Below are 26,050 nucleotides of genomic sequence, written 5' to 3' on the forward strand. Positions count from 1 at the left end.
AATATTTCTTATACTATTTCATAGTTTTATCTTTTAATATATTATTTCAAGTTTAAAACTTAGAATTCGGAATGGTCAAATAAAGATTATAGTTCATAGATGTTGATAATTATAATAAAACTCAAATCAAAATCAAATTAATACTAATGCAAAAGAAAATCAATTCAACACTAAGAATAACAATAATATTGAATATTTATTCTTTAGTTTTACATTGGTTTAGACAATTAAAATACATAATCTAATTTTAATTTTTCCATAAATATTTAGTAATGTAACGAATACTTATTAAACTTATTTTATCATGATTTAGTACTTTTAAATTATGCTCATTTTCATTATGACTTTGCAATATTTATTTTATATGATGATTTCATTATTATTTTTTATTAAATATTTTAGTGTCATCAGTACTCATCTCATATTTTGTGTTATTTTCTTAAGAAACACCTTAGATAATTGTATTTTGGCTGGACTAAAGAAATATTTAGAGCACAAGTTAATTATATGTTTGTATGCAAACTTTACCGAAAAAATCCAAAAATCTGAAAAAAATCTGAGGTTTATTAGTTCGGTTTGATTTATAAATTTAAAAATTCGTCACAATAGTTTGATTTGGTATTTGAAAAACCCAAACCAACCCGAGGTTGAAAAATCCAAAAAAATCCGAATTTTATTAGTTTGGTTTGGTTTATAAATTTAATTTTTACACAAATAATTTAATTTGATATTTGAAAAACCTGAACCAACCCAATCATATACACTCCTAACCCATATTAATTACCCATTCTGCCACCCATAGGTGTGATGAATGAATATTGAAGGAGTAGGTTGTCTTTCCCCTATGCAGAGTGCCACCCCGTGAAGTTCACAAGGGTTTTTATTTTTTAGTGTACACTTTGATATTAATGTAGAAGAAACACTATTTAATTATTGAAAGCTACAAGTGTATATAGAATGAAGAAACCAAGTATACTCCTATATACTCACCAAATAAACTTGTATATACCCATGTTGGTTGCTTTGTCTCTGGGTCATTACCCACCTCATCCCATTATTCTTGTAAAAATGTTCAACAAATATCCGACAACAAGTATCAACAATTTTTTTTCTTTTAAACATTTTCCTATATATATATACTCAAATGATGAGAGAGTGGTTACATCATATATACTCCCTCCGTTCTTATTCAGTTGTCATCATTTCAGATTTCATATTCATTAAGAAACTAGGTAAGTTTATTATTGTACTCTTATTTAGTGTTCTTTTAAACTCAAGTTTTCAATAAATGAACATGAATTAATGTATTTTGATAATTAATTTGACCAATGAACATGAATTCATTACTTTATTTTCCTATGTTGGTTAAATACATATTTTCAAGGCTAATAACTCTCAAGGGTAAAATAGGAAGAATAATGTCATTTATGCATTGATTTTGTGAAACGACAAATATAAAGAAACATTTTTTTTAGTAACGACATGTAAATAGGAATAGAGGGAGTATGAGTTATTTAGATTGTTATCTTCCGACACGTAGCATATGTAAAGAAGAAGTGACTTAAATTAATTAGTGAAATGATAGTATTGATAATAATCAACCCCCTTAATAATGACCGTAATTAGGAAAGTCGATCGATCACGTTCAATCACAATTTAAATAACAAAACTTGTAATTATTATATTAATTATGGTGTTTATATTAAGAATAGTGTAAGGAAAATGTGTTGTGGTGTTAAGCATTGATTAGCTACAAGTCTAATTAATAATAATTTCTCTCTTCTTTTTCAAAGCTAAACAAATAAGTTATATCACATTTGTCAAAGATAACAACTTTAACAAGGATTTTTAGGGGACATGACATGACTTGTTGAAACATTTGACATGGTAGACAAATTGTGGTTTACTTTAATGCTTCATTTGATGAAGCACATTTAGCTTGTTTTCTCACACCAATTCTTTAATTAGTAAACATGTCGTTTTCAAAACGGAAAAGGGCTAAATATATCACTGTACTATTGAAAATGGTTTAAATATACCCTAGTTATACTTTTGGGCTAAATATACCCCTCACGTTATACTTTGACACATATATACCCTTATAACTAGCAAAGTGACACGTGGAGGGCCAGGATTTAAAGAACCCATCTAATTTTAAACTATAAATGGTGCTAAGCCAACCCGCCCCACCCGATCAATATTACCCGACCCTAATTACACTTCAAACATACAAATCCCTACCACATTCTCTGTTTTGCAAAATAAGGAGGCGAACTGGGAACCATTTTTGGTTAGCAAAGTAAAGGAGATGAACAACTAAAGAAATCAATTATGTCGTCCAAATCTTCAACTATCCTATATGAAAGTCATGTTGTAAGACCCTGAGCAAATTTTATTCCCTCTGATTCTCCCATTCAGCAAGATGGAAAACAAGCTATGAACAACCCGCTAAGCGAAAAAGAATAGCAAAAATTGAAATGTTACAGGAGAATTCATTGAGCAATATTGATATGTGTCTCAAGCTTCCAAGAGCAAGAAGCTTGCTAATGGTGAAGCAAATATCTCTACGCAAAGCAAATGTTTCCACGTTTGAAGTGTATTTTGGGTCGGGTAATATTGATCGGGCGGGCCGGTTAAGCTTAACACTTGATATAGTTTAAAATTAGATGAGTTCTTTAAATTCTGGCCCTCCAAGTGTCACTTTGTTAGTTATAAGGGTATATATGTGTCAAAGAATAAGAGAGGGGTATATTTAGCCCAAAAGTATATCGGGAAAGATATATTTAGCACAAAAGTATAACGAAGGGTATGCTTAAGCCATTTCCAATAGTACAAGGGTATATTTAACCCTTTTCCGTTTTCAAAATTATGAAAAATGAGAAAAGATTGAAAGGATCTATCCTTGTTCTACTTTATTGAAAATTAAAAGGGGAAATAGATTTACTACTTATTCTAGGTAAACAGGCTGCTTGTTTGAGTGGCAAATATAGCTAGGTACACTATTGATTTATTAAAGAAGGCAAAGTAGGACTAGGATATTGAAAAGAAAAAATCTTCAACTTAGAAAGCTCCTCATCCTCTATATATATGTGTGTGATCTTTAATATTGTGGTAAAAGAGAAATTAAAGCAGAAAAACCAGTTTAACACATTGTCCATATGTGAATATATTGGCTATGTGAATATATATCCTAAAGTATGATGATATTTTTAGTGCCACTAGTGGAAATTGTTAAACATGGAAAAATATTGTCTATAAAGGAATTAAACTCTAGAAACCTTTATAAACATTCTTAAAAATGTACACATTTAAAGAGGACAAAGAAAAGAAGTAAATACATCTTTGATTTGTATATATAATAAAAGACAACCCTCTAATAAGAGAGATGGGATCATATGCCTCCATATTGTCCTGGATTAATACTATAGAGTATAATCATAAAACGTATATAAAAAAAGACAGGTAGTTGTGAAAGGTTTTTATTTTTAAGACGTTTGTTAACAACAAACACAAAGAATTTCCTTTCATTTAGCGGAGTGGATTGATGGCTGATTGTTAGTACTACCGAGGTCACGGAATATCGTTAAGAGATTAACTTATTTTACTTAGAAAGTCGCTCTAATCAATTTAAATGGATTTTTCATTAAATTTTATTGAAATACAATTTTTGTCTTAAACTATTTATTTTATAAATAATAAGATGCTCATTTTAATTATTTTATTAAATTATGTTGAACTAATTTTTTTTTCTAAAAAAAGATACTCATTTTAATTATTTTATTAAATTTTGTTGAAGTACAACTTCTGTTTTAAACTTATTTTAAAAAGTTATGTTTCAACAAGACTTTAAAAATAATTAAAATGAACATCTTATTATTTTTTGAAAATGTTGAATACTACGTACTCAGTAACATTACAAGATATAAATTGAATTCTTTTAAAATAAAAAAAGAGGAGGTAATTTTATTGGTTTCGTTAACTCTGTATTTATTGCAAACTGGAAATGATGTTAGAACATTTTGAGGTTTAATTTACGTGAAGTTTTAGTGAGTATAGTGCCAGTTTGCGTATTTTCAATTTAAAGTTGCATTTTAACAAAATTTAAATAAAATAATTAAAAATGACTATTTTATTATTATTTTAAAAATTAGTCTAAAATAAAGTTGTATTTCAACAAAATTAATGAAATAGTTAAAATGATTATCTTATTATTTTCTTAAAAAATATTCTAAAACAAAACTTGTATTTCAATAAAATAAAATAATTAAAATAAGTATCTTATATATATTTTTTTAAAATTAGTTCAAGACAAAAATTGTGCTTCAACAAATTTTAATAAAATAATTAAAATGAGCATTTCATTATTTTTTAAAAATCAGTTTAAAACAAAAAAATGTACTCCAACAAAATTTAATTAAAAATCATTTAAATTGGTTGGATGACTTTTTAAGTGAAATATTCATAGTTGAATAACTTTGTAATAAAATATTCATAGTTGAGTGTCTTTAAAGTTATAAAAGAAAGTTAAGTGACTTTCTGTGGAAAGAATCCTTAGTTGAGTGACTGTCTATGAGAAAAATACTTAGTTTAGTGACTTTGTGGTTATAAAAGAAAGTTGAGTGACTTTTTATGAAATTAACTATTACTTGAGTGACCATCTAAGATATTCATTACCTGAGGATTCTGTTTTTGACTTATTGAAAATAATTCATCATTGTTCTTGTTTCATCGTTTCTTCAATCACCATTATCACCAATGGAATTCACGGTAACTATTTATTCATTATTTTTTCTAGGTAAAAAAGGTCAAATTTGTCATCGAACTTTGAGAAAATGTTTATTTATATCATCTGTTTAAAGTTTGGCTCATCTATGCTATTTCTATTTGAAAAAAGGCTCATTCATGCCATTATTTGAGTCATTAAACATATGACATAAATGAGTCTTTTTTCAAAGTTCGATGACATATTTGCGCCTTTTTCCTTTTTTCTATTTCAGATTTTGAAAATGTAAGGAGGAAACATGATTCAATTTATAAAGACAGTTACTTTATCATCATTCATTATATTTCATATACTTCACTTTGAAAAATACTTGAACTTAAAACAACTTAAGATAAATTATTTACAAATAATTTTTTCTCTTAATAATATAGATTCCCAAGTCCAAGGATTGTGGAGTGTAGAGAGAGGAAAATTTAATAAATAAGTATTTTAAAATATATATAAAAAAAAACTAGATTAAAAATAAGGTTTAATAGACATTGGCTATCACGATTAAAGTTAACTAATTGTGTAATTTTTTTTTACTAAGTCAGTGCGCATAAATTAAACTCTATTGCTATTGCTAATTACCAATTGAAAATAATATGCTTTATAGCTTCTTTCTATTCATATAATTAAGTTGTTTATTCAGTATGCAACTAAGTTAATTTATGAAGTCGAACAATCATATACTTTCTCATTCTCAATTTACATGACACTTTTCGAATTTCGAGATTCAAATAATTTTTTTTATCATAAATTTTTCATTTATTTAAATATTTTGAATTGTCATCTATATTGATTTATAATACTTTTTTTTACGTAGTTTACAAATATATTTCATATGTCCCATATTAGTTGATGATGTTACTAAAAATAATTGTCCTATTTTAGTTGTCACCTTACTAAATAAGAAAACATTAATTAAAATTTTCCTACATTACCTTTGTAATTAATTTTTTTTTTTAAAGTGTTTACATTTATTTGTATAATTCCCAAGAATTTTTTGAAGGGGTGAATTTAAAATTATCTTCTTATTTATGATTTTTTAATATGCGTGTAAAAAAAGAAAATGATCAACTAATATGAGGCGAAGAGAGTATAAATTTCATTAATTTTTTTTAAAAAGATTTTATGTGCAAATTCTCAATCAAACTTCAATTGTTTGGATTTCAGAAAATGAAAAATATCACATAAATTAAGACTCGACGAGTAATTAATTTTCATATAGAGTAATTTTGAATGAAAAGAAATTAGTATAATTTTAATCGAGTACAATGAATGATGAAATAGTAGGGTGGAGACAAGGTGGGGTAGAAGGTGTCTATGTCATTGCTACTCTTTTAGCCGACCCAACCGACACTCCTCTACCCCTTCTTTCTTTCTTTCTTTCTTTCTTTCTTTCTTTCTTTTATTTCTCTTTTAAGTTAACCCTACTCTACGCTAAGCTACACTAGGCTAGACTAAAGCTATTTATAAACACAACTTCAAAGTAAAGCCAACCAACTATGAAATGCTAGCCCTTTTCTTTTGAACTCATTTAACACAACTTTTATGGTATGGAACTAGAGCTTGGCCTTGCTATTTCAAATTGTAACCATTTTCCCACCAATGGGATCAAGGATAGTTTTGATGATAGCTTCTCCGCTATGAAGATGAAGATAAAGCAAAAACGATGTTTTGAAGAGTCCTTTGAGGATAAAGGAGTAGTGGAACGTAAAACTTTGTCTTTGTTCATATGGAATGGCCAACCAAATGAAGATGATGATCACCATGGAAGAAACAAGAAACCTTTTAATGCTACTTGTCACAAGTAAGTCATAGTATAACTTTTTATTTAAGATAAGGGAAATTGAAAAAGATGGAACATGTTAAACTACGTAGTACAATCAATGTGTACAACTGTTAACTGTTATAGAGTTAAAGTCACAATAGGACGTGTATAACGTTGATTGTACCATATTGTTCAACCTGTTCCATATCTTCAGCTTCCCTTATTTTCAACACTTTTCATGTCACACAACATACCTTTACTAATTAATGGTTTTTTCTCCTTGTAATTAATATAGGGATTTTGAGAAAGAAAATCTTAAACTACTTGGGTGGCCACCAATTAACACATGGAGAAAAAAACAATTTCATAATCAAGGTCATGCAGGTTGGATTACAAATGATAGAAACAATAACAATAACAATATTATTGTTGGAAGAAGAAACTCTATGTATGTAAAGGTGAAGATGGAAGGGGTGCCTATAGGAAGGAAGGTTGATATTAGGCTCTATCATTCTTATCAACTTCTTACCCAAAATTTACTTCAAATGTTTTCAAAATGTAAGTTCACACCAAAGTACTACTGTGTATTTTTTTTTAAATTTTCTCAATTAATTAATTGATAGTATTGTTTTCTACAGACCAAAATAGTGGAAATAATAGTACGCGCTTTACAATCTTGTACCAAGACAGAGAAGGAGACTGGATGCTTGCTGGAGATGTACCATGGAAGTATGCACTTAATTTTTACTCCATCCATTTCCATTTTATATGAGTTAGTTTGATTCAGTACAGAGTTTAAAAAAGAAATTAGACTTTTGAAACTTGTTGTCTAAAATAAGTGATAGATATTTATGTGGCAATAAATCATTTCATTAAGAGTAAAATTGACATTTTTATGTTAAATTGTTACTTAATATTTAAATATGTCATTTTTTTTTATGACAGATTAAAAAGAAAATAAGTCATATAAACTAGGGCATACGAATATCTTCTTTTGCTACCTATACATGTTATTTCAACAAAGAAAATTTAAATCAACTCAATTTGTTGCTAGTATTCATTAAGTTTTGGCAATCAATGGCTTTTGCAGAACATTCGTGGAGACTGTTCAAAGAATTGAGATACAAAAGAATGAGAAATGAGGGAATTAGATGCTCAACAAATCATATGCTTATGGAGTAGCATGGACAAGTGTATCTTAGATTTAAGTTGTGATATCTATAGTAGAAAAAATATAGCCTTTATTAATTAGCTTGTTAAACGTCACAATTATGTTGTAATATATATGCTACGTATGTCTAGTCGTTTTCCTACAAAGAGTAATGTGTATATCAAGTCATGTAATATATAGTTTTATATATCTTATCAATATTATTAAAGCAAAGTATTATGTGTAAATAATTATATATCGAAATTGCATTTGGTTTTCCACATGGAACAGAGCAATCTTGACTAGTAAGATGGACAGAGAGACCAATGAACAAATTCAATTTCTATGAAATGTGAAAACAAGATGATTGAGGAAGAAAGTTGTCAATTACACTATCCGTTCACTTTTCTTTGTAGTACATTCAAATATGAATGTACATTAATTTTTTCTCTCTCTAGAAGCTCTCAGCGCATGATAGTTAACATGCGCAGAGGAGATAGCTATGGCGAGAGGAAGAGGTAGAGGACGGGGACATGGTCGGAAATTTCCATTGATGACACTAGGAAGCACGGTAGGAACTCAAGTTGGAGGAGAAGCTGAAACCCAAGCACAATCCAAAGCCTTTTCACTACATGAGGAGGAAAACACAGTAATAGGGACATCTCTGAAGGCTGAAGTGGTGCGGAGGCTAAGTTTGAGTGAGACCCCACCAACTATGGCAACGCTTCATGAGTACCCAGATCTAGGGCACAATCATGCGGATAAGGGAGTGGGAAGCCATGGAACAGTGAAATAAGTTAATATTGTAGCTGAAGAAGGGGAAGTAGCTGCTGGAACAGGAATTGAAGAATTAGGGCAAGCTAAAGGGAAGGCAAATATCAGTGAAGAGCCTTGGACCAATATGTTCAGAAACAACCGCGCAACAAATAATGGTATGAACTTAACCTACTTTCCCCCACAAGTTATTGATGGGAAAACTATGGTACAACTGGAGCAGGAAGATGTCCAAACGGAAGAGGAAAGACGGAAATATGCAATTATTGCTTATGTAATTGGGGAGTGCCCTGGGTACAATACTATTCATAGATACATAACTATGAATTGGACGACGGTGGCCAAACCTGATGTGTATCTACATGAAGAAGGGTACTTACAGTGAAGTTTCAGTCACTTAGTGATTTGAAGGAGATAATGTATACTGACCCTTATTCCATCAACAACAAACCTATCATATTGAAGCAATGGAGCCCTGATTTTGATTTTGGAAGTGAATTTTTATCAGAAATTCCCTTGTGGGTAACGTTTCCAAAGCTCCCGCTTAATTGTTGGGGTATGGGATCTCTAAGTAGGATAGCGAGTGCGATTGGAGTTCCTCTATTTGCTGATGAATGTACTACAAAGCAGACAAGAATATCTTATGCTAGAATGCTCATTGAAGTGAATGTGACTAAGGAAATCCCTCAACAAATAACTGTCATGGATCCAAGTGGAGAGACCTTTACACAACAAGTAGTACTTGAATGGAGACCTTAGTACTGCGATAAGTGCCAGAAGATTGGTCATCAATGCCAACTTGCCACTAATAGGGAGGAACCTCTAAGGAAGAGAAGATCGGGGAAAAAAGTTGCTCAGACATGACAATACAAAAGGATGATTCAGCCATAGAAACAACCTGCTGATCAGGCAGGGAAGAATCACTAAGATGCAGCTGCGATTGAGGAGCAAGAGATGTAGATAGACAAACAAACCCTAGGAGAGACAAGACAAGTTAACCTAAGGCCAAATGCAGGAGGTACCAGACTGGAGTTCAATCTTACAAATTTCCCTATGTTGGCAACTATACCTACTAGGAATAACTTCGAAAGTCTTATGCACGGTAAGTTGGCTTAACTGCCTGTGGATAGAGGTGGAGCCCAAAGAACACGCTGATAACCTGAGATGAGTGAATAAAGATACAAGCAGAAAGAGCTTAAAAATTATCTACAAGCTAATAAAATAAGCATTGTTGGGCTTATTGAAACAAGAGTAAAAGAGCAAAACATGAAAGCTACAATCAGGGGATTGCTCCAGGATGGGGAATTCTGAATAACTACAATGCAACTTCTAATGGTAGAATATGGGTGATATAAGATGAAAATTGGTATGAGATTAAGGTAATAAGTAGCACTGCTCAAGTGTTACATTGCCTGATCAAGGATATAATCAAAGGCCAACAACAAGTACTTATTGTGGTCTATGGTTTTAATACTATTGAACGGAGAAAAAGTCTTTGGCAGGAATTGAACACACTAGCACAGGGGATCTCTCAACCATGACTCATAGCTGGTGATTTTAATGCTATACTCTCCCCACAAGATAGACTAGCAGGAGCCTCAATTAGCCTTAATGATGTGAAAGATTTTGCAGCTTGTATCCAAAGTATGGGAGTTACTAAATTACAATGGCAGGGTGATTATTACTCATGGACTAACAAACAACATGGAGAGGATAAAATATCAAGCAAAATTGATAGAGTATTTGGAAATTATGAATGGATGGAACAACGGGGACATGTCATTACAAAATATGAAAACCTGGTATATCTGATCATTGCCCAATGATGCTTACACTGCAAACTTCTCAGAAATGCTCAAGGGTGAATTTTAAGTTCTTCAATACATGGGCTGAACATCCATCCTTTATGGGGCTGGTAGAAAATATATGGAAGAAGGAATATAGGACTGGTCAAATGCAGAGAGTCTGGTGCAAACTGAAGGCTCTTTAACCTGTATTGAGTAAGCTTAATAATAATGAGTTCAAATTTATTAGTCAGAAGATGGAGAAGACAAGAGAAGAGTTAAATAGAATACAAGAGCATATAACTAGCCAAGCTACTGATGAACAAATAGATCAAGTTGAGAAATGGTCTATGATATAAGAAAGTGCTCTAAGACAGAAGTCAAGAATTAAATGGATTCAACTTGGAGATGCAAACAATAAATACTTCAGTTCTATCATAAAAAAGAGAACCCGAAAGAAGCAAATTAGGAGTATTACTTCCCTCTCTAGACAAATGATATATGATCCAACAGAAATCCAAGATGAATTTGTGCAATTCTACTAAGGCCTTATGGGGACAACAACAGGTAATATGTCAGCCATAGATATTCAGATAGTGAGAAGAGGGAACAAGCAATCTAGACATCAAAGAATCAGTCTATGTGCTGAGGTTATAGAAGAAGAGATCTATGCAGGATTAAAAACCACTGGAAATGACAAGGCACCAGGGATTGATGGGTATAATGCTTTCATTTTTAAACATACATGGCAAACTATAAAAGAAGAGATTATTGCTGCAGTAATCCACTGGGAAGATGCATGCCCCTATAAATTGCACTCTGGTAACCCTTGTCCCAAAAGTTCAAAGCCTAAAAACTATGAAGGAGTATAGAACTATTGCATGTTGTACTGTATTGTACAAAATCATCTCGAAAGTTTTGGCAAAAAAATTACATGATGTGATACATACTGTTATTTGTGATAGCCAGGCTAGATTTATTCCAGGGAGGAAGATTGCTGATAATATAATTTTCACCCATGAATTGGTAAAAGCCTACACTAGAAAGAATGTTTCACCTAGAAGTATGCTGAAGATTGATCTTCAGAAGACATATGACTCAGCGGAATGGACCTATCTGGAACAGGTGATGACTGAGCTTGGATTTCCTAACTTGTTCACTCAATGGGTAATGACATGTGTGAAGACTGTTAGTTATGCTATTGTTGTGAATGGACAGAGCTCTCAGGTTTTCCCAGCTGCTAAAGGACTCAGATAGGGTGACCCAATGTCACCCTTCCTATTTGCTATTGCTATGGAGTACCTCAGTAGATCTCTCAATGGACTCAAGGAGGATAAAACTTTTAAGTTTCACCCAAAATGCTCTAAATTGGGTATAACTCACTTGTGCTTTGCAGATGACTTGCTAATTTTCTCTAGAGGAGACATGGAATCCATCAAGGCTCTCCAAAAGTGTTTCTCTACATTCTCACAACTTCAGGTCTTCAGGCAAACCTTAATAAGAGCTCCATTTACTTTGAAGGAGTGGCAACAAGAGATAAGCAACAAGTCATCCAATAGCTTGGATACTCAGTAGGGGAGCTACCTTTTAAGTAGCTTGGGATACCTTTGTCCACAAAGAAACTTTCAATACTTCAATGGTAACCCCTTATTGAAAAAGTCATGGCAGGAATCAACTCATGGCCCTCAAGGAAGTTATCATATGCAGGGAGAGCTCAACTAGTTCAAACCGTTTTATTTGGAGTCCAGTCATACTGGGCACAACTTTTCATCATACCTGCAAAGGTTATCAAGTTGATTGGGGAGTTGTGTAGAAGCTACTTATGGTCTGGTGTAGGACATATTACTAAAAAAGCTCTTGTAGCTTGGGATAAAGTTTGCAGTCCTAAATCGATGGGTGGCATGAGATTAATTAATATGCAACTGTGGAACAAGGCAACAACGGCCAAACTAAGTTGGGATCTAGCTCATAAGGAAGATAAACTGTGGATAAAATGGGTCCATAACTTCTACATAAAGGGGAAAAATCCATGGCCTGAGTCCAAACAAGCTAGTTGGATGATCAGGAAAACTATTAATGGCAAGCATGTAGTTGATCATATACAACAGCTAAGGAGCAAGAAAGAAGTCTGATAAGGCAAATTTATTTGTCTTTGATAGGGGAACAACAGAGGACTGACTGGAAATGCCTTTTGTTCAAGAATGCTGGAAGACCAAAAGCTTATTTCATCACGTGGCTCATGCTTCATAAGAAGTTGCTAACTACAGACATGCTAACAAAGTGGGGGATGGTAGTATCAAAGAGGTGTGTTATGTGCCAAAACGAGGAGGAAACCATAGAGTATTTGGTTATTAATTGTCAATTTGCCATCAGGTTATGGAGCAGATTGCTAAAATGGGTGCACCAGCTTGACATGCTGCCTACTAATTGGGATCAATTTATGCACTGGAGTATACAACATGCAAAAGGGAAGACTATTTCAGCTCACATCTTCAAGATCATTATGGCGGAATGTGTGTATGGAATATGGATTGAGAGAAATAATAGAATATTTGTGCAGAAGAGCAGAACAATAGGTTCTGTAGAAAGTGTGGCCAAAGAGATAGCTTACGTAACTATTATTAGATCCCAGTCTAATATAAAAGTTGTTCTAGATGATTATACCTTCTAGCTGTAGGTAAGGTAGAGCTTTAGTCTGAAGAGAGTCAATTCTGAGAAATAAGCATGTTGTGATAGCTGCTTGATTTGTAATGGTAATTAATATAATGATTGAGGAAAGTAATAGTTTGGTGAAGTGTAGTTAGGGTGTGGTTTAAACTTTATGGATTCTAGGATATTCCGCAAATTAATATACAATAACAATATATCAATATATATATATATGTGCGTGCCACGTGTCAGCACCACAAAAAACAATAATTATTGTTAAAAAAATCAATAATTATTATTAAAAAATCAATTAAAACTTGATTGTAAAAAAACAGTAATTACCATTAAAAAAATTAAAAAACTTATTGTAAAAAAAAAGTTAAAACGGTCGATTAATAGTTAGTTGTAGAAATGGGTTAGTTATTTTCCATTCCTTTTTAAAATTTATCTATTTATTTATATTTATATTATTATTATCATTATTATTATTATTATTATTATTATTATTTATTACTATTATTATCATTATTATTATTATTATTTTAATCTAAGAAAAAACAATTTCATAAGAAAATCTAAAGAAAAAGAAAGAAATAGAAAAGCTTATATTTAAGAAAAAGAAGAAGAAAAAGATCGACTATACCTATTTTTATTTTTTTTTGCTGGTCTCATCACAATCCGGTAGTTTTCCTGTTTGGAAAGAGAAGAATGCTCTTTGTTGCCTTTTGTTTGTTTGTTAGAGAGTCATCCTATTTATGCTCTTCAAAATGATGCAGTTGTGTTTTTGAAATTTAAAATTATATCTCATATCTCATTCTAACCGTATAAAAAAATTGACATGTGTTTTTTTTTTTAAAAAAAAACACATTTCTTTTAAAATTTGATTTTAAATACTGAAATTTGAAGATTAATTGTGGTGATGACACATATGCCATTTTTCTTTATATATATAGATAAATGTGGATGAGATGGTCTATTATCAATAGGTTTCTGTATATAGAAAAAAATGGTTCTATTTTTTTATTTATTTATGTAAAATTTATTATGCAGAGGTTTTATTTTCTTCAAATAAATTGGCGGTTTATATTTTTTTGGTATTTGTAATTATGGTGCAGAATGATTTTTTTTTATTTTCAAATAAATGGCAAATGAATTTGAGTATATTTTAATATTGTTAAAAGTTATGTCGTAGAAGTTTTTTAAAGTTCCTATTTTTGGTCTTTGAATTATTTTATTTTATGTATGAAATATAGTCTATTAAAAGAAAAGGAAAAAAATCTTTAAAAAACTGCTCATTTTTTAAAGGAATTTAATTTTTAAGTATTTTGTTGTTACTTGAACCTAAAATTTAGCATCATTATCTATATATCATGTATAATTTTAATTTTAGTTTCAATTTAACTTTTATATTTTTAAAATTTATTTTTAAAAAAGGCAGTTAGCATTTTATTAGGAACAAAAATATTCATTTTATTTAAACAAAGAAAAAAGATTACGTTAAAACAGTTTTTAACGTAAACAATTTTTTAAAAACTGTTTTTAATTTCTGTTTTTTTAAAAATGTTTTGTTATTTAAATTGTTGTTAATTATTTAATATATCTACAAATTGTGTGGTGCTGACACGTGTCATTTTTTCTTCTCCTTTTATATATAGATAGATTATATATAGATAGATAATAGGAAAAGAAAAAGTGCCACATGGCAGCACCACAATTTTTAAAATTTTTAAGTAAAAAAATAAATTAATTAAAAACTGTAATTCTCGATAATGTAAAACATTGGCATATTAACTCCCTTTAACTTTTGACTTTTAAATTTTGAATTTTAAAAAAGCAATTCAGAATAAAGTGCACATTTGAGAAAATGCAATTGTAACTTATAGGAATTAGAAAAGGCACGCTCTTGCTTCCTTCTCTGTAAATGGTTCCAAACCAATCTCAAACAAAACATGAATTTGGTTTGATTTTTCAATCTGGCTAGCATTTCATTTCCCGAGTTTGAATTGGTTTCAAATCTATTAAATTTGTGATATTAAAAAAGAAAATGAGGAATAGTCGGTTTACTTTTCTCTTAAATATAATCCAATTTATACTCAGGTATGTATTGTTTATTTGTTACATCGTATTATCTATTATTTTCTCAAAATTATTTGAATATCTACTTAGTCTCCTTATATGTTTATGATATCTTAATTTTATGTTTGCAATCTTTTAAAACAAATAACCTGCAAATTTTTATTGTGTGCATCTGCCACTTGAAAGTTTTAATAAAATGGCACCATAATTTCACTAAAAAAATAAAATTAAAAAGGCTTACAACATAAATCTTTCATAACCACATAATCGGAAAGAGGTTTAACAATATTTTTCTTTTCATGACTTTGAACTAGGAAATAATTTTAACTAACAAAATAAAATAAAAATGTATTTTTGAAGTAAGAAAAATGGCAACAATTAATAAAGTTCAAGTGAAAGTAATTCATATTTATCGCATCTCTTACTTGACTTTGTTAATTTTCTTCTCATTTTATTTTGTTTTAGAATTTTTTCATTGTTGTCTAGATAATTTTTTTGAAGATTCAGATAAATTTGATCAAATGCACAGCAAGATAGCTTTTGTCCATTTTAATTGTCTCAATATGTATTGCATTTTTTATTAATTTTTTAAATATAATTATAGTGTTTAAGTAATCTATTGTGTTTAAGTTTTTGATTTTTCAAATATAATTTGAATGATATTTGGGGTTTGTAATTTGTGTTTTATAAAATTTAACTATCTAAAAAAAAACTTCAAAGTCTTAAAATTAACTAACACTCTATTTGCATGTTTGTTATGTATAATTTGAATATCATTTGAGATAACTCTATTTTATTTAAGAAGTCTATTTTAGCAAATATTATTAATGATTATTTAAGACATCAATGAAAATTTTATGGCATGATATCAGTTTAGAGTTTTACGCAAACACATACTATAACGTTATCATTTTCCATTTAAATATTACTAGGTAATTAATTTTCTTAATTTTATAAAGTTTCTCATATTAGGCATATTGCATTAAAAAAATAAGATAATAAGGGTGGTATTCACTTCGTTCTAATTTATATAATGTAGTTTGTCTGAGAATGAATTAAATTTAAGAAATATAGGAAGAATTTTCAAATCTTTAAACTTACCCTCAAAAGTTAATTCAATATGATTTAATGTTTCAAGTGGAAATTTTAAAACACAAGTGACCTAATTGCCTAATTGTATATGTATTTTTGTTTTACTGAATAGAAATTAAAAATTATTTGGAAAACACGATTTACTAGGACCTTGAGAAATATATATATATATTTATCTTCTATACTATCTTAAAAGCATGAACTTTCAAACTTAAATGTTGAATTACTATAATACCCCCAATTAAAGATACTCAATTTATTTTATTATTTGTATTATATTAAAAATAGATACCTTTTGACATTAAAGGGTTGTGATTTTTTCAAATAGTTGTGACTTTTCCAAAAGGTTGCGACTTTTTTGATGGGTTGTGACATTTTCGATGAGTTGTGACTTTCCGAAGGGTTGTGATTTTCCCAAAGGGTTGTGACTTTTCCAAAGGGTTGTGCCTTTTTCAATGAGTAGTAACTTTTCCAAAGGGTTGTGACTTTTCCGATGAGCAGTGACTTTTTCGAAAGGTTACAACTTTTCTGATAAGGCACAATTAGCACCTATTCATACTACTATTTGGCTATAAATAGAGTAGTTTCCTTTGACTTTTAAACTACAATTTTTTTAAAGTTTTGTATTCTTCTTCTTAAAAAATCTCAAGGGTTATTTGCAACAGTTGATTAAGTTCAAAATTCAACGAAATTCGAGGTATCACATAAGAAAGAGTTGGTGAATAAATTATAGCAAATCATTCAACAATTCACACTTGTATTTTTTCTTATGATTTTCATGAGTTAACAGTGACGAAAAGTTGTGGGAAAGACAATAATAATAAATAAATATGAAAAAAGTTACATGATTTGGGTAAGATATTCTTCTTTGTTTTTTCATTTTTTATTCTCTTACCCTCACGGAGGAGTTTCTTTCTAATTTTGCTAAAACAATGGGCATTAACATAGTCCATTGAATTATTAGTTTGGATGTTAAATCCACTATCTCAAAAATAGATTTTAACTTTTACTTATAATATGATAATATAGTCATGATAATAATTATTTTTTATTAGATATGTAAGTAAAAATGAACGGATCAAGTAAAGTTTTGATGGCAAGAGATTTCAATCAAATGGAACACTATAGTGAATATAGTATGAACTTATATTTTCGTCTTTCTTCTTCATTGGTTATGTATTGTTCCATATATTATTTTCCCTTTTTATGTTTATATTGAGTATGCAATTTTTTAAGTATGAATTTCCTCTTATTTTGTGTTCATTTTAATTTGAGAAAATGTTATGTCACAAGATACACTCCTTGCTAGCTATATAAAATTAGATAAGAAAATAGTGATTGATCATAAAATAATCTTAAATCAAATTAAAGATTCTATAAATAATACTGAATTTTATTCATCTATTAACTTTTATTATTGAAAAAGTTTAATATTTTATATCACGATACATCTCCTATATGCTACTAGATTCTTTCATTAGACAACAACTATATGATATGTATTTGACAGAAACAAGGAGAAGACTACAATTTTACAAAGATAAGGTAGAAACTTAAAGAAAATAAAAAAAAATCACCAAAGGTGATGTTGTTCATATATTATAATTAAACTATGCTACTGAAATATATATATATATATATATATATATATATATATATATATATATATATATATATATAACACAAAGAATTGGTCAAGCTAAATATTTGACTTACACTCAAACCTCTATTTAACAATCATTCGTTATAACAACAAAGTACCTTTTTTTGTTGTTGTAAAATTACCTCTCTATAGTAGTCTTACTCAAGTATTAATTGAGTAATAATATTTTATAAAAGATAGATTGTGTATTAAGATAAAATATTGAAATATTTATGGTAATCCTAATTGTTAGTGTCATGCACTTACTACATTTCAAGTAGAAATATTTAAGAGAAAAATTGTACTTAAATGGTGTCCATCATTTATGTTCATAACTTCAAGATGAAAGGCTATTGGTGACATTTTTTTTAAAAATTTGTTGGCTAGATTTGTTTACAAAATTGAGTGAAGTAAAAATACTACTAAAGAAATGTTACTTTCTCCCACATTTAAACTTTGAATGTATTTTGAAATATTTCAATGATATCTGGTCATTTTGATCTCAAAATACAAGTAACTCTATGACAATTTGTATTAATTACTTAAAAACATTTGTCCTATGTTCTTTCAATTATAATTATTTACTAAAAAGCTTTAATTTAGTAATATTAATTCTATTTTACAGCATTGTATACTATATATACAACCGTGTTCAACGCACGTGCCGTGAGCTAGTATATATATATATATTAGTTCATAAATTCTATATTTCAAGATCTACAAAGTTCAAAATTAATTAATTCATAAACTCTAATTAAGTTCAAATTAAGTTCAAGTTCTAATTAAATTCAAAATTAAGTGTATATTCCTAATTAACTTTTCAAGTTATTATAAATTAATTAAGTTTAATGAAGTTCTAATTAAATTCAAATTAATTAAGGTCAATAAGATTTCAAGTACTTCAAAGTTCTAATTAAGTTCAAATTAAATTCAAGTCTAATAAAGTTCAAAATTATGTTCTAAGTAATTAAGGTCAACAAGATTTCAAGTTCATATTCTTAAATAAGTTCAAGTTAAAATAAATTCAAGTTATAATTAATTATAAGTTCTAATTAAGTTGTAATTCAAGTTCATATCTAACTTCTTTAACTTCAAAATCACTTCATCACTTCTCAACTCGATAATATTTACACAATTCAGTTATATTCAAAAGTCAAAATACTTGATACTAATTTTTTTAAAGAAAACTCATGGTCAATAGATTCATGACATTCAAACATCCATCTTATACTCAAAACACTTCAACTACTAACTTCAAACTTCACATTAACACTTCAATATCAACTCAAGAAATATTGTAGTTCAAATTAGTCCTAAAATCACAAATTCAAACAAGTCCTAAAATATCTTAATTTAAACTAGTCCTAAAATTCCAAATTCAAACTAGTCCGAAAATTCCAAATTCAAAATTAGCTAGTCCTAAAATACTCTAATTCAAACTAGTCCTAAAATTCCAAATCCAAACTAATCCTAAAATCCCAAATTCAAATAAGTCCTAAAATTCCTTAATTCAAACTAGTCCTAAAATCTCAAATTCAAACTAGTCCTATAGTCCCAAATTCAAACTAGTCCTAAAATTCCAAATTCAAATTAGCTATTCCTAAAATACCCTAATTCAAACTAGTCCTAAAATCTCAAATTCAAATTATTCCTAAAATCCCAAATTCAAACTAGTCCTAAAATACCCTAATTCAAACTAGTCCTAAAATATCAAATTCAAACTAGTCCTAAAATCCCAAATTTAAACTAATCCTAAAATAAAAAATCCAAAATTCAAACACTAACTTACAATCAATCATTCAAACTAACAATCAATAAACACAAATTTAATAAACTAATCACAATGAACTAAACTAACTAACAAAATTAAATATAACTCAAATTGAAAAAAATGTTGATGAATAAATTAAACCCTAACCTTAAAGGAGGAGGAGATAATGAAAAGAGAGGAGCAATGGCAACGATAGTTGGCGGCTAGTGAGCAGCAGGCAGCGGCGTCGACAATTGGGAAAGCGGCGACACCTGGACTCAGACACAAGGGCCGAGGAGAAGAGAGAGAATGAGGGGAAAGAGAAAATGAGAAAAATCGCGTCTGGTCTCCCAGATATTTTATGAAAAGCGATGGACAACGTCTCTTTTGAAAAAAAATTGACCCTCATTTTGACTAGAAACGATGGATTAAACGACATTTTCCATCACTTTTTAAAGTTTTTAACCAGTCATTTGACCAAAGGTTGACAGACTAAGAGATGCCGTCTGTCGCTAATTTAAAAATATTTAATAAATGGGAAAAAGAACAAATATACCCCTGAACTATCGTAAATGGTATGCAGATACCTCCGTCATACTTTTGGGACATTGATGCCCCTGCCATCCAAAAACTAGAGCATATATGTCCTTAACTCAAACGGAAGACTAAATAGGGAAACGTGGCACAATCTTTGCCGTCGATCCAATATTTAATAAATGTCGGTCGGTGGATAAGATATTGACATGTTTATGTACGTTAGTATAAAGGGTATATATGCTCTAGTTTTTGGACGATTGGGGCACCAATGTTCCAAAAGTATGACGGAGGATATTTGCATACCATTTACGATAGTTCGGGGGTATATTTGTCCCTTTACCCTTAATAAATTAAAATAACTCAAAAACGACGGATAACGTGGTTATTGCTTTATTTTAAAATAATTTTTTTAAATAAAAAGCGATTGACGACGTCTCTACTTTTATTAAATAAATAAATATTAATTATTTATATATTTGGCATAAAAATCTATGAAAAAAGTGACGAACTAAGAGATGTTGTCTTTCTCTTTTTGTAAAATAGTTCTTTTTATTAAAAAGTGGCGGACTGTGTTGAAAATGTTGTCGCTTTGAGGAGTGACACCATTCGTCGCTTTTCTGTCCGCCGTTTTTAGCAGTTTTTTAGTAGTGGTAGGCTTTATCAATGGGCTTCATTCACCTATTGAGCCCCAAGGTTTCTCAATTCTCCAAAGTTCAAATTCACCAAATTGATTAGGTTTTCATTCAAATTCTTCATGGGTTATAATTATGTTGATTCAATCTTATTATGATTGTTTTGAATTCATTATAAGCTTTCCAATTGATTTCACTTGAACCCATTCATTATTATTGATTTTTACTATTAACCCTAACAAAGATGAATTTATGAAGAAGCTTGAATCTATGAATGATGTTTTCATGAAGTTATGCATGATTTAAGAAAATGAATGTTTTACGATTTGGGTTTCCTTAAGATGAGCATCGATAAATTTTGAAAGGTTTTCTTAGTGAAAGGTTTTATTACACGTGGTTTAAAGAGCTACTCTAGGATGCTTTAAGTTGTATTAGTACCTAAATTGTGATTTTCTCATGTACGATGATATGTTTATGAATATGGCTATTTCGTTGGGGTTTAACTTAGCACGGAGAGAACTTGAGGTGAAGACTCAAAATAAGGTATTCTATAGTAGCAACCTCTAGTTCAAAACTATGTGACCCCATAGGATTGTCTTAAATGGCCTAACTAGTGGATCCACATATTGCATATGATATGATACTTACAGAGATCTACCTTGACAAGTAGACTCTCCCTTCTAGGTGTGGGAGTTACATTAGATTCCATGATATAGCTCACATGGTCTATTGTCGGTTAAAACTAATATCTCAAAAAATGAACTAATTTACTTTCAAAGATTTTATGAAGCTTTCCTTAAGTTTTAAGATGTATTGACCATTTTTATGATTTACGATTCTTCTTTAAATATTTTTATGATATTTAGCTTGGTCATGCATATCACATTTTCGATTATGTCCCCTTATGATCATATTTCATATTTTATTCATATTCCTCATACTAAGTACATCCCATGTACTAATGCATACTTGTGTCTACATTGTTTCACTAATGTAGGGTCCGACGATCTTCCTCCTCCCTCTCATGGCTAGTGCTTAATCATCCAAAGTTGGAAGATTTGGTGAGTCATCTTGTTCCGTGGACCATGTCACATTTACTTTACTTTCTTGCATTTTGAGTTTTCCGACATTGTACGTAGTGTACGGTTTACGTCTCGGCCACTTCTTTTGAGACATAAGAATGACTTGTCGAGACTATGTTAGACTTCCACATTTATGTCAAATTTTTTTTATAATATGAGACATTCTTTTTAAATTCTTGCATTTTCTATTATGTTTGTATTGTATGTATGTCAAGTGGCTTATGTATGGACTCTTTGGGTCCTATACACCATGTCACATCTAGTGTATACTTTGGGTCATAATAATTCAAGTCCAACACCCGTACCAATCTAAATGCTTCACAGAGACAAGATGTATGTTCACAAGACAACTATATATCTTACTGTTTTCCTTCAAATTTGCTATTTTAGTTTAGTATATTGAGTTCAGCATGTTGTTTCATTAAGATATTTTGCATATCATACATTCAATGTACTGACACAATTTGACACTGCATCTTTATATGATGCATATTTAGGTGTTGAAGATTAGCCACATATGCTTCACTAGGATCTTTTCCCATTAACATTTGGTGAGACCTCATTGCTTTTAGACGACTCCAGTTTATTTATCTTGTTCAGTATTTAGTAGACATTTTGACACGACCTTGATCCAACATGAGTGTCACCCTATCTACCCTCCGGTGGGAGAACTAACTACCAATCCAAACCTAACCTATCAAATCATTTAAAAACCAAGCCATGCCATAAAATTCTTTGAAAAATAAGCTTAAAACAACTAAAATGTCGAGTTCCCATAAACTCAAAGAACATAACAAACAAATATGGAATAAACTCCCTACAACCTCGTCATGGTACCAACACATCTAACAAGTCCAGAATAGGGGAAGCAACCCCAAAACAAAAGAAAGAAAACATAAGTATAAAATATTTGAGTCAGAATAGAATACTAAAAAAGTAAAGAAGAATATATAGTCAGCCCAAAGGAAGTTACTCATCCTTGGATTCATATAGTGGAGGTTTCACAGCTGAAGTCATGAAGCAGACACCTGAAGATGTCATATACTCAACAAAGAAAGAGCGAGTGCAATATCAATACACAACCACAATAAACTGATAGGATCATTGGCTAGTTCTAGTAAACAAAATATGGACATGCAATCATAATTCAGTAAGCAAATCATACACAAGTACAACATAGTCCAAAATCTATATGCATCACCACTGGAACCGTTACAACACAACTAGCCAGTTCTGTTCTCTCATGAAACCCACTCATACACATTATTAATTTACCGGCATGGTACCCGATCTCATGTTAGTGTACCAGCGTGGTATGCATTTCCATTGTATTTCCATGGTACCTGATTTAACGTTTCAAGCACACCTCATCCAATTCTAGGTGTCAACGATCGTAAATTAGTATAAAAACCAACTAAATGAGTTGGGGTCGAATTTCACAGGGAGCGGTACGTGTTTTAAATTCAAATAGGAAGTACAAACGCGGTCTAATCATCCATAGGCATCTAAATTATCCAAAATGACATGAATCAAATTAAAGGGGCGACACGAATGTCAAATGGGGGTTTTAGTTTTTAATTATCAACTACAAACAGTCACAAACACTTTGAAATAACAATACGGAGAAGGCTTCTCAGGATGTAATCGATTATAGGCAAATATACATATATGGGTAATTGAAACTACTAGTAAATAGCTAAATATCAGTGAGCATGCTAGACTATAAGGGAGATAGTTTTCCCTCGAACAACTACCCCGAATCAGGTGATTTCTTTCGAACATCAACAAGCATGACAATGAAGAACAACTCACACCTTATCCATTCACTCTCTCGAGCTAAACCCAGATCAATCCAATACCCACAAACCATCAATCAATAATCTTAGTTCTAAACCCTCTCTCTCTCGAGCAAGCCAAGAACACAAATATATGACTGCATTTGCAACTACAAATTTTAAATTAAACCACAATTAATAATTAAATTCACTTCAAAATAGCATTTAAACTAGTAATCAACAATAACCGTAAACTAATTCAACCCATAGTCACCTGATCACACCCCAAGAATTGGAGTTTTAGCCAAACATCATAAAAAGGTAAAAACAATTACCGAATCGATTATCCATCAACTGGGTAAGAGTGATTTAGTCTTTACAATGCTTCAATTTGTAGAATATTAGAAACCCATTCCAAAATCTCCAAATTGAACTTCTCAAAATCTTCAAAGCTATGAAAAACTATAGAGAAAAATGTTTTCAGTTACTCAAAGATGTAAAAGATCCTAAACTAAATGTTCAAATTCTAATTTATAGTCGCCAAAAATAAGCTATGAATGGGCATTTGGTGAAGTAAGTCAGCCTCGCCGAACCACTCGGCGAGCCGACCTTTGACCTCTTCCATCGCCTTTACGCCATGGCATTCAACATCCTCAAGGTCTGTAATTTTGGGCGATCTATCTTGGCTTAGCGGAACTACTCGGTGATGCACCGACTGCTCTTTTTTGTCACCGACTTGGTTTCTTCCCTCAGGGCTGGCACAATGGAACTTTAGGCTATAGAACTAGCCATTCGGCGATTCGCCAAACGTTCTTGGCGATCACCAGGCTTGCCTTTCTACAATTCTTCAGTTTGTTTTGTTCCTTTTTGCATGTTAGTGTCCTTGCTTTGCTCCTCAATCCATATACCTGAAGATCAAGGATTTAACATCAGTTTATGGCACAATTTAATCAGTTGAGGACACTAAATCTATCTAAATAAAGCCCCAAATGAGTCCAAATCTCAGACTCATTAACACCCCCAACTTAAACTTTTGCTTGTCCTCAAGTAAAACTCAAGTTCAGCAGTTCAAAGAAGATTTCTCAAACAGTGCTACAGAAGACTCAACATGAATGCACACAACAAGACTCAACTTACTCATGCAATGACCAATTTTGCACTCAAATATTCAAATTGTGACTCGCCATTATAAAAAATGCTCAAGTTCACAATACTTGCTTCAAATGCAAGTTCAAGCTCAACAAAGGTACTCAAATGCCCTCACAAAAGATGATTCCCTATTCAAACAAAGTTTTTCAACAATTTATAGTTCCAGAATCACATATGGCTCTCACACTCATAAAGATGAACACATGCATGATTTCACCCATAGGTTTGCCCTTATTTTCCAATCAACATTCGTTTCAGCTCACTCAAGATCACAAAGGTCTTTTCAAGGCTTGTAACGGGGTTTAGTGTAAAGGTATGGTCATTTAGGCTCAGTGGTTGCTACCCTAAAGAAATGTGGTCTGAATATCACTTTCTTACTTTTCTTCAGCATTTTGATAATGCTCATAATTCACCCTATTATTCACTTTCAAATGGATTATTGGATACCCCATTTCTTTTGCAACTTCAACTACTTTATTTCACAACTTTTTTATTCTTTTTCTTTTTCTTTTCTTCTCCTTTTTTTTTTTATATGGAGGGGTTCCATTTTTTTTTTCAAAACCACTGTTCTAGGGGAATTTTTCACACTTCTTGATTTACTTTCTCTTTTCATCACACCCCCAACTTAGGATTTTGACCTAAGTTGACTATTCAAACAAACCACACTTCATAAGAGTTATGGGTGAATGGATAAAGAGGGGTCACAATTATTCAAGTTTCTTCCAAGAAAAGGATAAGGCTCAAGAGGGTTCAAGCAAGGTTTACACATCTCACAAGGTTGGCCACAAAAGAGGTATATTGTCAAATTGTTTCACTCTTTAAAATTGTTGCCTAAGATCATTTCAAGCGCTTGCATCACTTAGTCAACCGGACCAACGGGGTAAATTCTAGGTGTCATCACACACAATGTTCAAGGTAAGCTCATCACAAGGCATTGACACCAATATCAAACGAGACTCCACACTTTCTAGTTAGTGTGCAATGTTCATCACAACAGACTCATTCAATAATAGGCTAGTCACAACAAGATGCAAAAAGTCCACACATTGTCTATGCAACTTCATTTGGCCTCATCGTAGCCACCCATTCATTTTGTTCGATTAAGAACACTATTCAAGTAATCGATATTGATCATAATCGATACTCAAATTTGCACAAGAACAACCATAATCACACACAAAAGAGGTGGCATAATTTTTTTTTCAAAATAGGTCAAGATCTATTTCTATTCAAAACAAGGAGCCACAAGTTCAAACATCCACAAGATAAGATCAAAACAAAATCGAAACACCAATATAGATCATAAAACCCAATATATACAAATAAAACAGAATCACAAGAAGTAGGTATGGAAATACCTCAGCCCACCAACAGAAGAAAAATAGTTGTTCTCAAATGCAACAAAAACACAAAAATCAATAA

At 30.8% G+C, this 26,050-nt stretch overlaps 3 protein-coding genes across 3 annotated transcripts; all 3 read left to right on the plus strand.

Annotated features, from left to right (window-relative positions):
* The first annotated feature begins 6,266 nt into the window (after nucleotides 1-6,266).
* LOC125827282 (auxin-responsive protein IAA29-like) lies at nucleotides 6,267-7,848 on the plus strand. Its single transcript, XM_049506599.1, has 4 exons — nucleotides 6,267-6,575; nucleotides 6,832-7,094; nucleotides 7,175-7,265; nucleotides 7,627-7,848. The coding sequence occupies exons 1-4, from the start codon at nucleotides 6,322-6,324 to the stop codon at nucleotides 7,676-7,678; spliced, it is 660 nt and encodes a 219-aa protein (XP_049362556.1). The 5' UTR covers nucleotides 6,267-6,321; the 3' UTR covers nucleotides 7,679-7,848.
* Nucleotides 7,849-10,816: 2,968 nt separating this feature from the next.
* LOC125827325 (uncharacterized) lies at nucleotides 10,817-11,501 on the plus strand. The gene is made up of 2 exons (XM_049506629.1): nucleotides 10,817-11,110; nucleotides 11,214-11,501. Exons 1-2 carry the CDS (start codon nucleotides 10,817-10,819, stop codon nucleotides 11,499-11,501), a joined length of 582 nt encoding a protein of 193 aa, XP_049362586.1.
* A 404-nt stretch (nucleotides 11,502-11,905) lies between these two features.
* LOC125827326 (uncharacterized) lies at nucleotides 11,906-12,915 on the plus strand. Its single transcript, XM_049506630.1, has 3 exons — nucleotides 11,906-12,323; nucleotides 12,404-12,548; nucleotides 12,618-12,915. The coding sequence occupies exons 1-3, from the start codon at nucleotides 11,906-11,908 to the stop codon at nucleotides 12,913-12,915; spliced, it is 861 nt and encodes a 286-aa protein (XP_049362587.1).
* The last annotated feature ends 13,135 nt before the right edge of the window (nucleotides 12,916-26,050 follow it).

The sequence above is a fragment of the Solanum verrucosum genome, unplaced genomic scaffold, assembly GCF_900185275.1.
Source record: "Solanum verrucosum unplaced genomic scaffold, falcon-dt-bn FXZP01000106.1, whole genome shotgun sequence".
Classification (NCBI taxonomy): Eukaryota; Viridiplantae; Streptophyta; class Magnoliopsida; order Solanales; family Solanaceae; genus Solanum; species Solanum verrucosum.

Excerpts from the sequence above, each read along its gene's own strand:
- LOC125827282 (XM_049506599.1), top strand. The coding sequence starts at position 6,322 with ATGGAACTAGAGCTTGGCCTTGCTATTTCAAATTGTAACCATTTTCCC. Across the intron at positions 7,095-7,174 it reads ACTTCAAATGTTTTCAAAAT|ACCAAAATAGTGGAAATAAT; the intron begins GTAAGTTCACAC and ends TGTTTTCTACAG. Across the intron at positions 7,266-7,626 it reads GCTGGAGATGTACCATGGAA|AACATTCGTGGAGACTGTTC; the intron begins GTATGCACTTAA and ends TGGCTTTTGCAG.
- LOC125827325 (XM_049506629.1), top strand. The coding sequence starts at position 10,817 with ATGTCAGCCATAGATATTCAGATAGTGAGAAGAGGGAACAAGCAATCT. Across the intron at positions 11,111-11,213 it reads AGCCTAAAAACTATGAAGGA|GCTAGATTTATTCCAGGGAG; the intron begins GTATAGAACTAT and ends TGTGATAGCCAG.
- LOC125827326 (XM_049506630.1), top strand. The coding sequence starts at position 11,906 with ATGGCAGGAATCAACTCATGGCCCTCAAGGAAGTTATCATATGCAGGG. Across the intron at positions 12,324-12,403 it reads GATCAGGAAAACTATTAATG|GGGAACAACAGAGGACTGAC; the intron begins GCAAGCATGTAG and ends TGTCTTTGATAG. Across the intron at positions 12,549-12,617 it reads GGGATGGTAGTATCAAAGAG|GTTATGGAGCAGATTGCTAA; the intron begins GTGTGTTATGTG and ends ATTTGCCATCAG.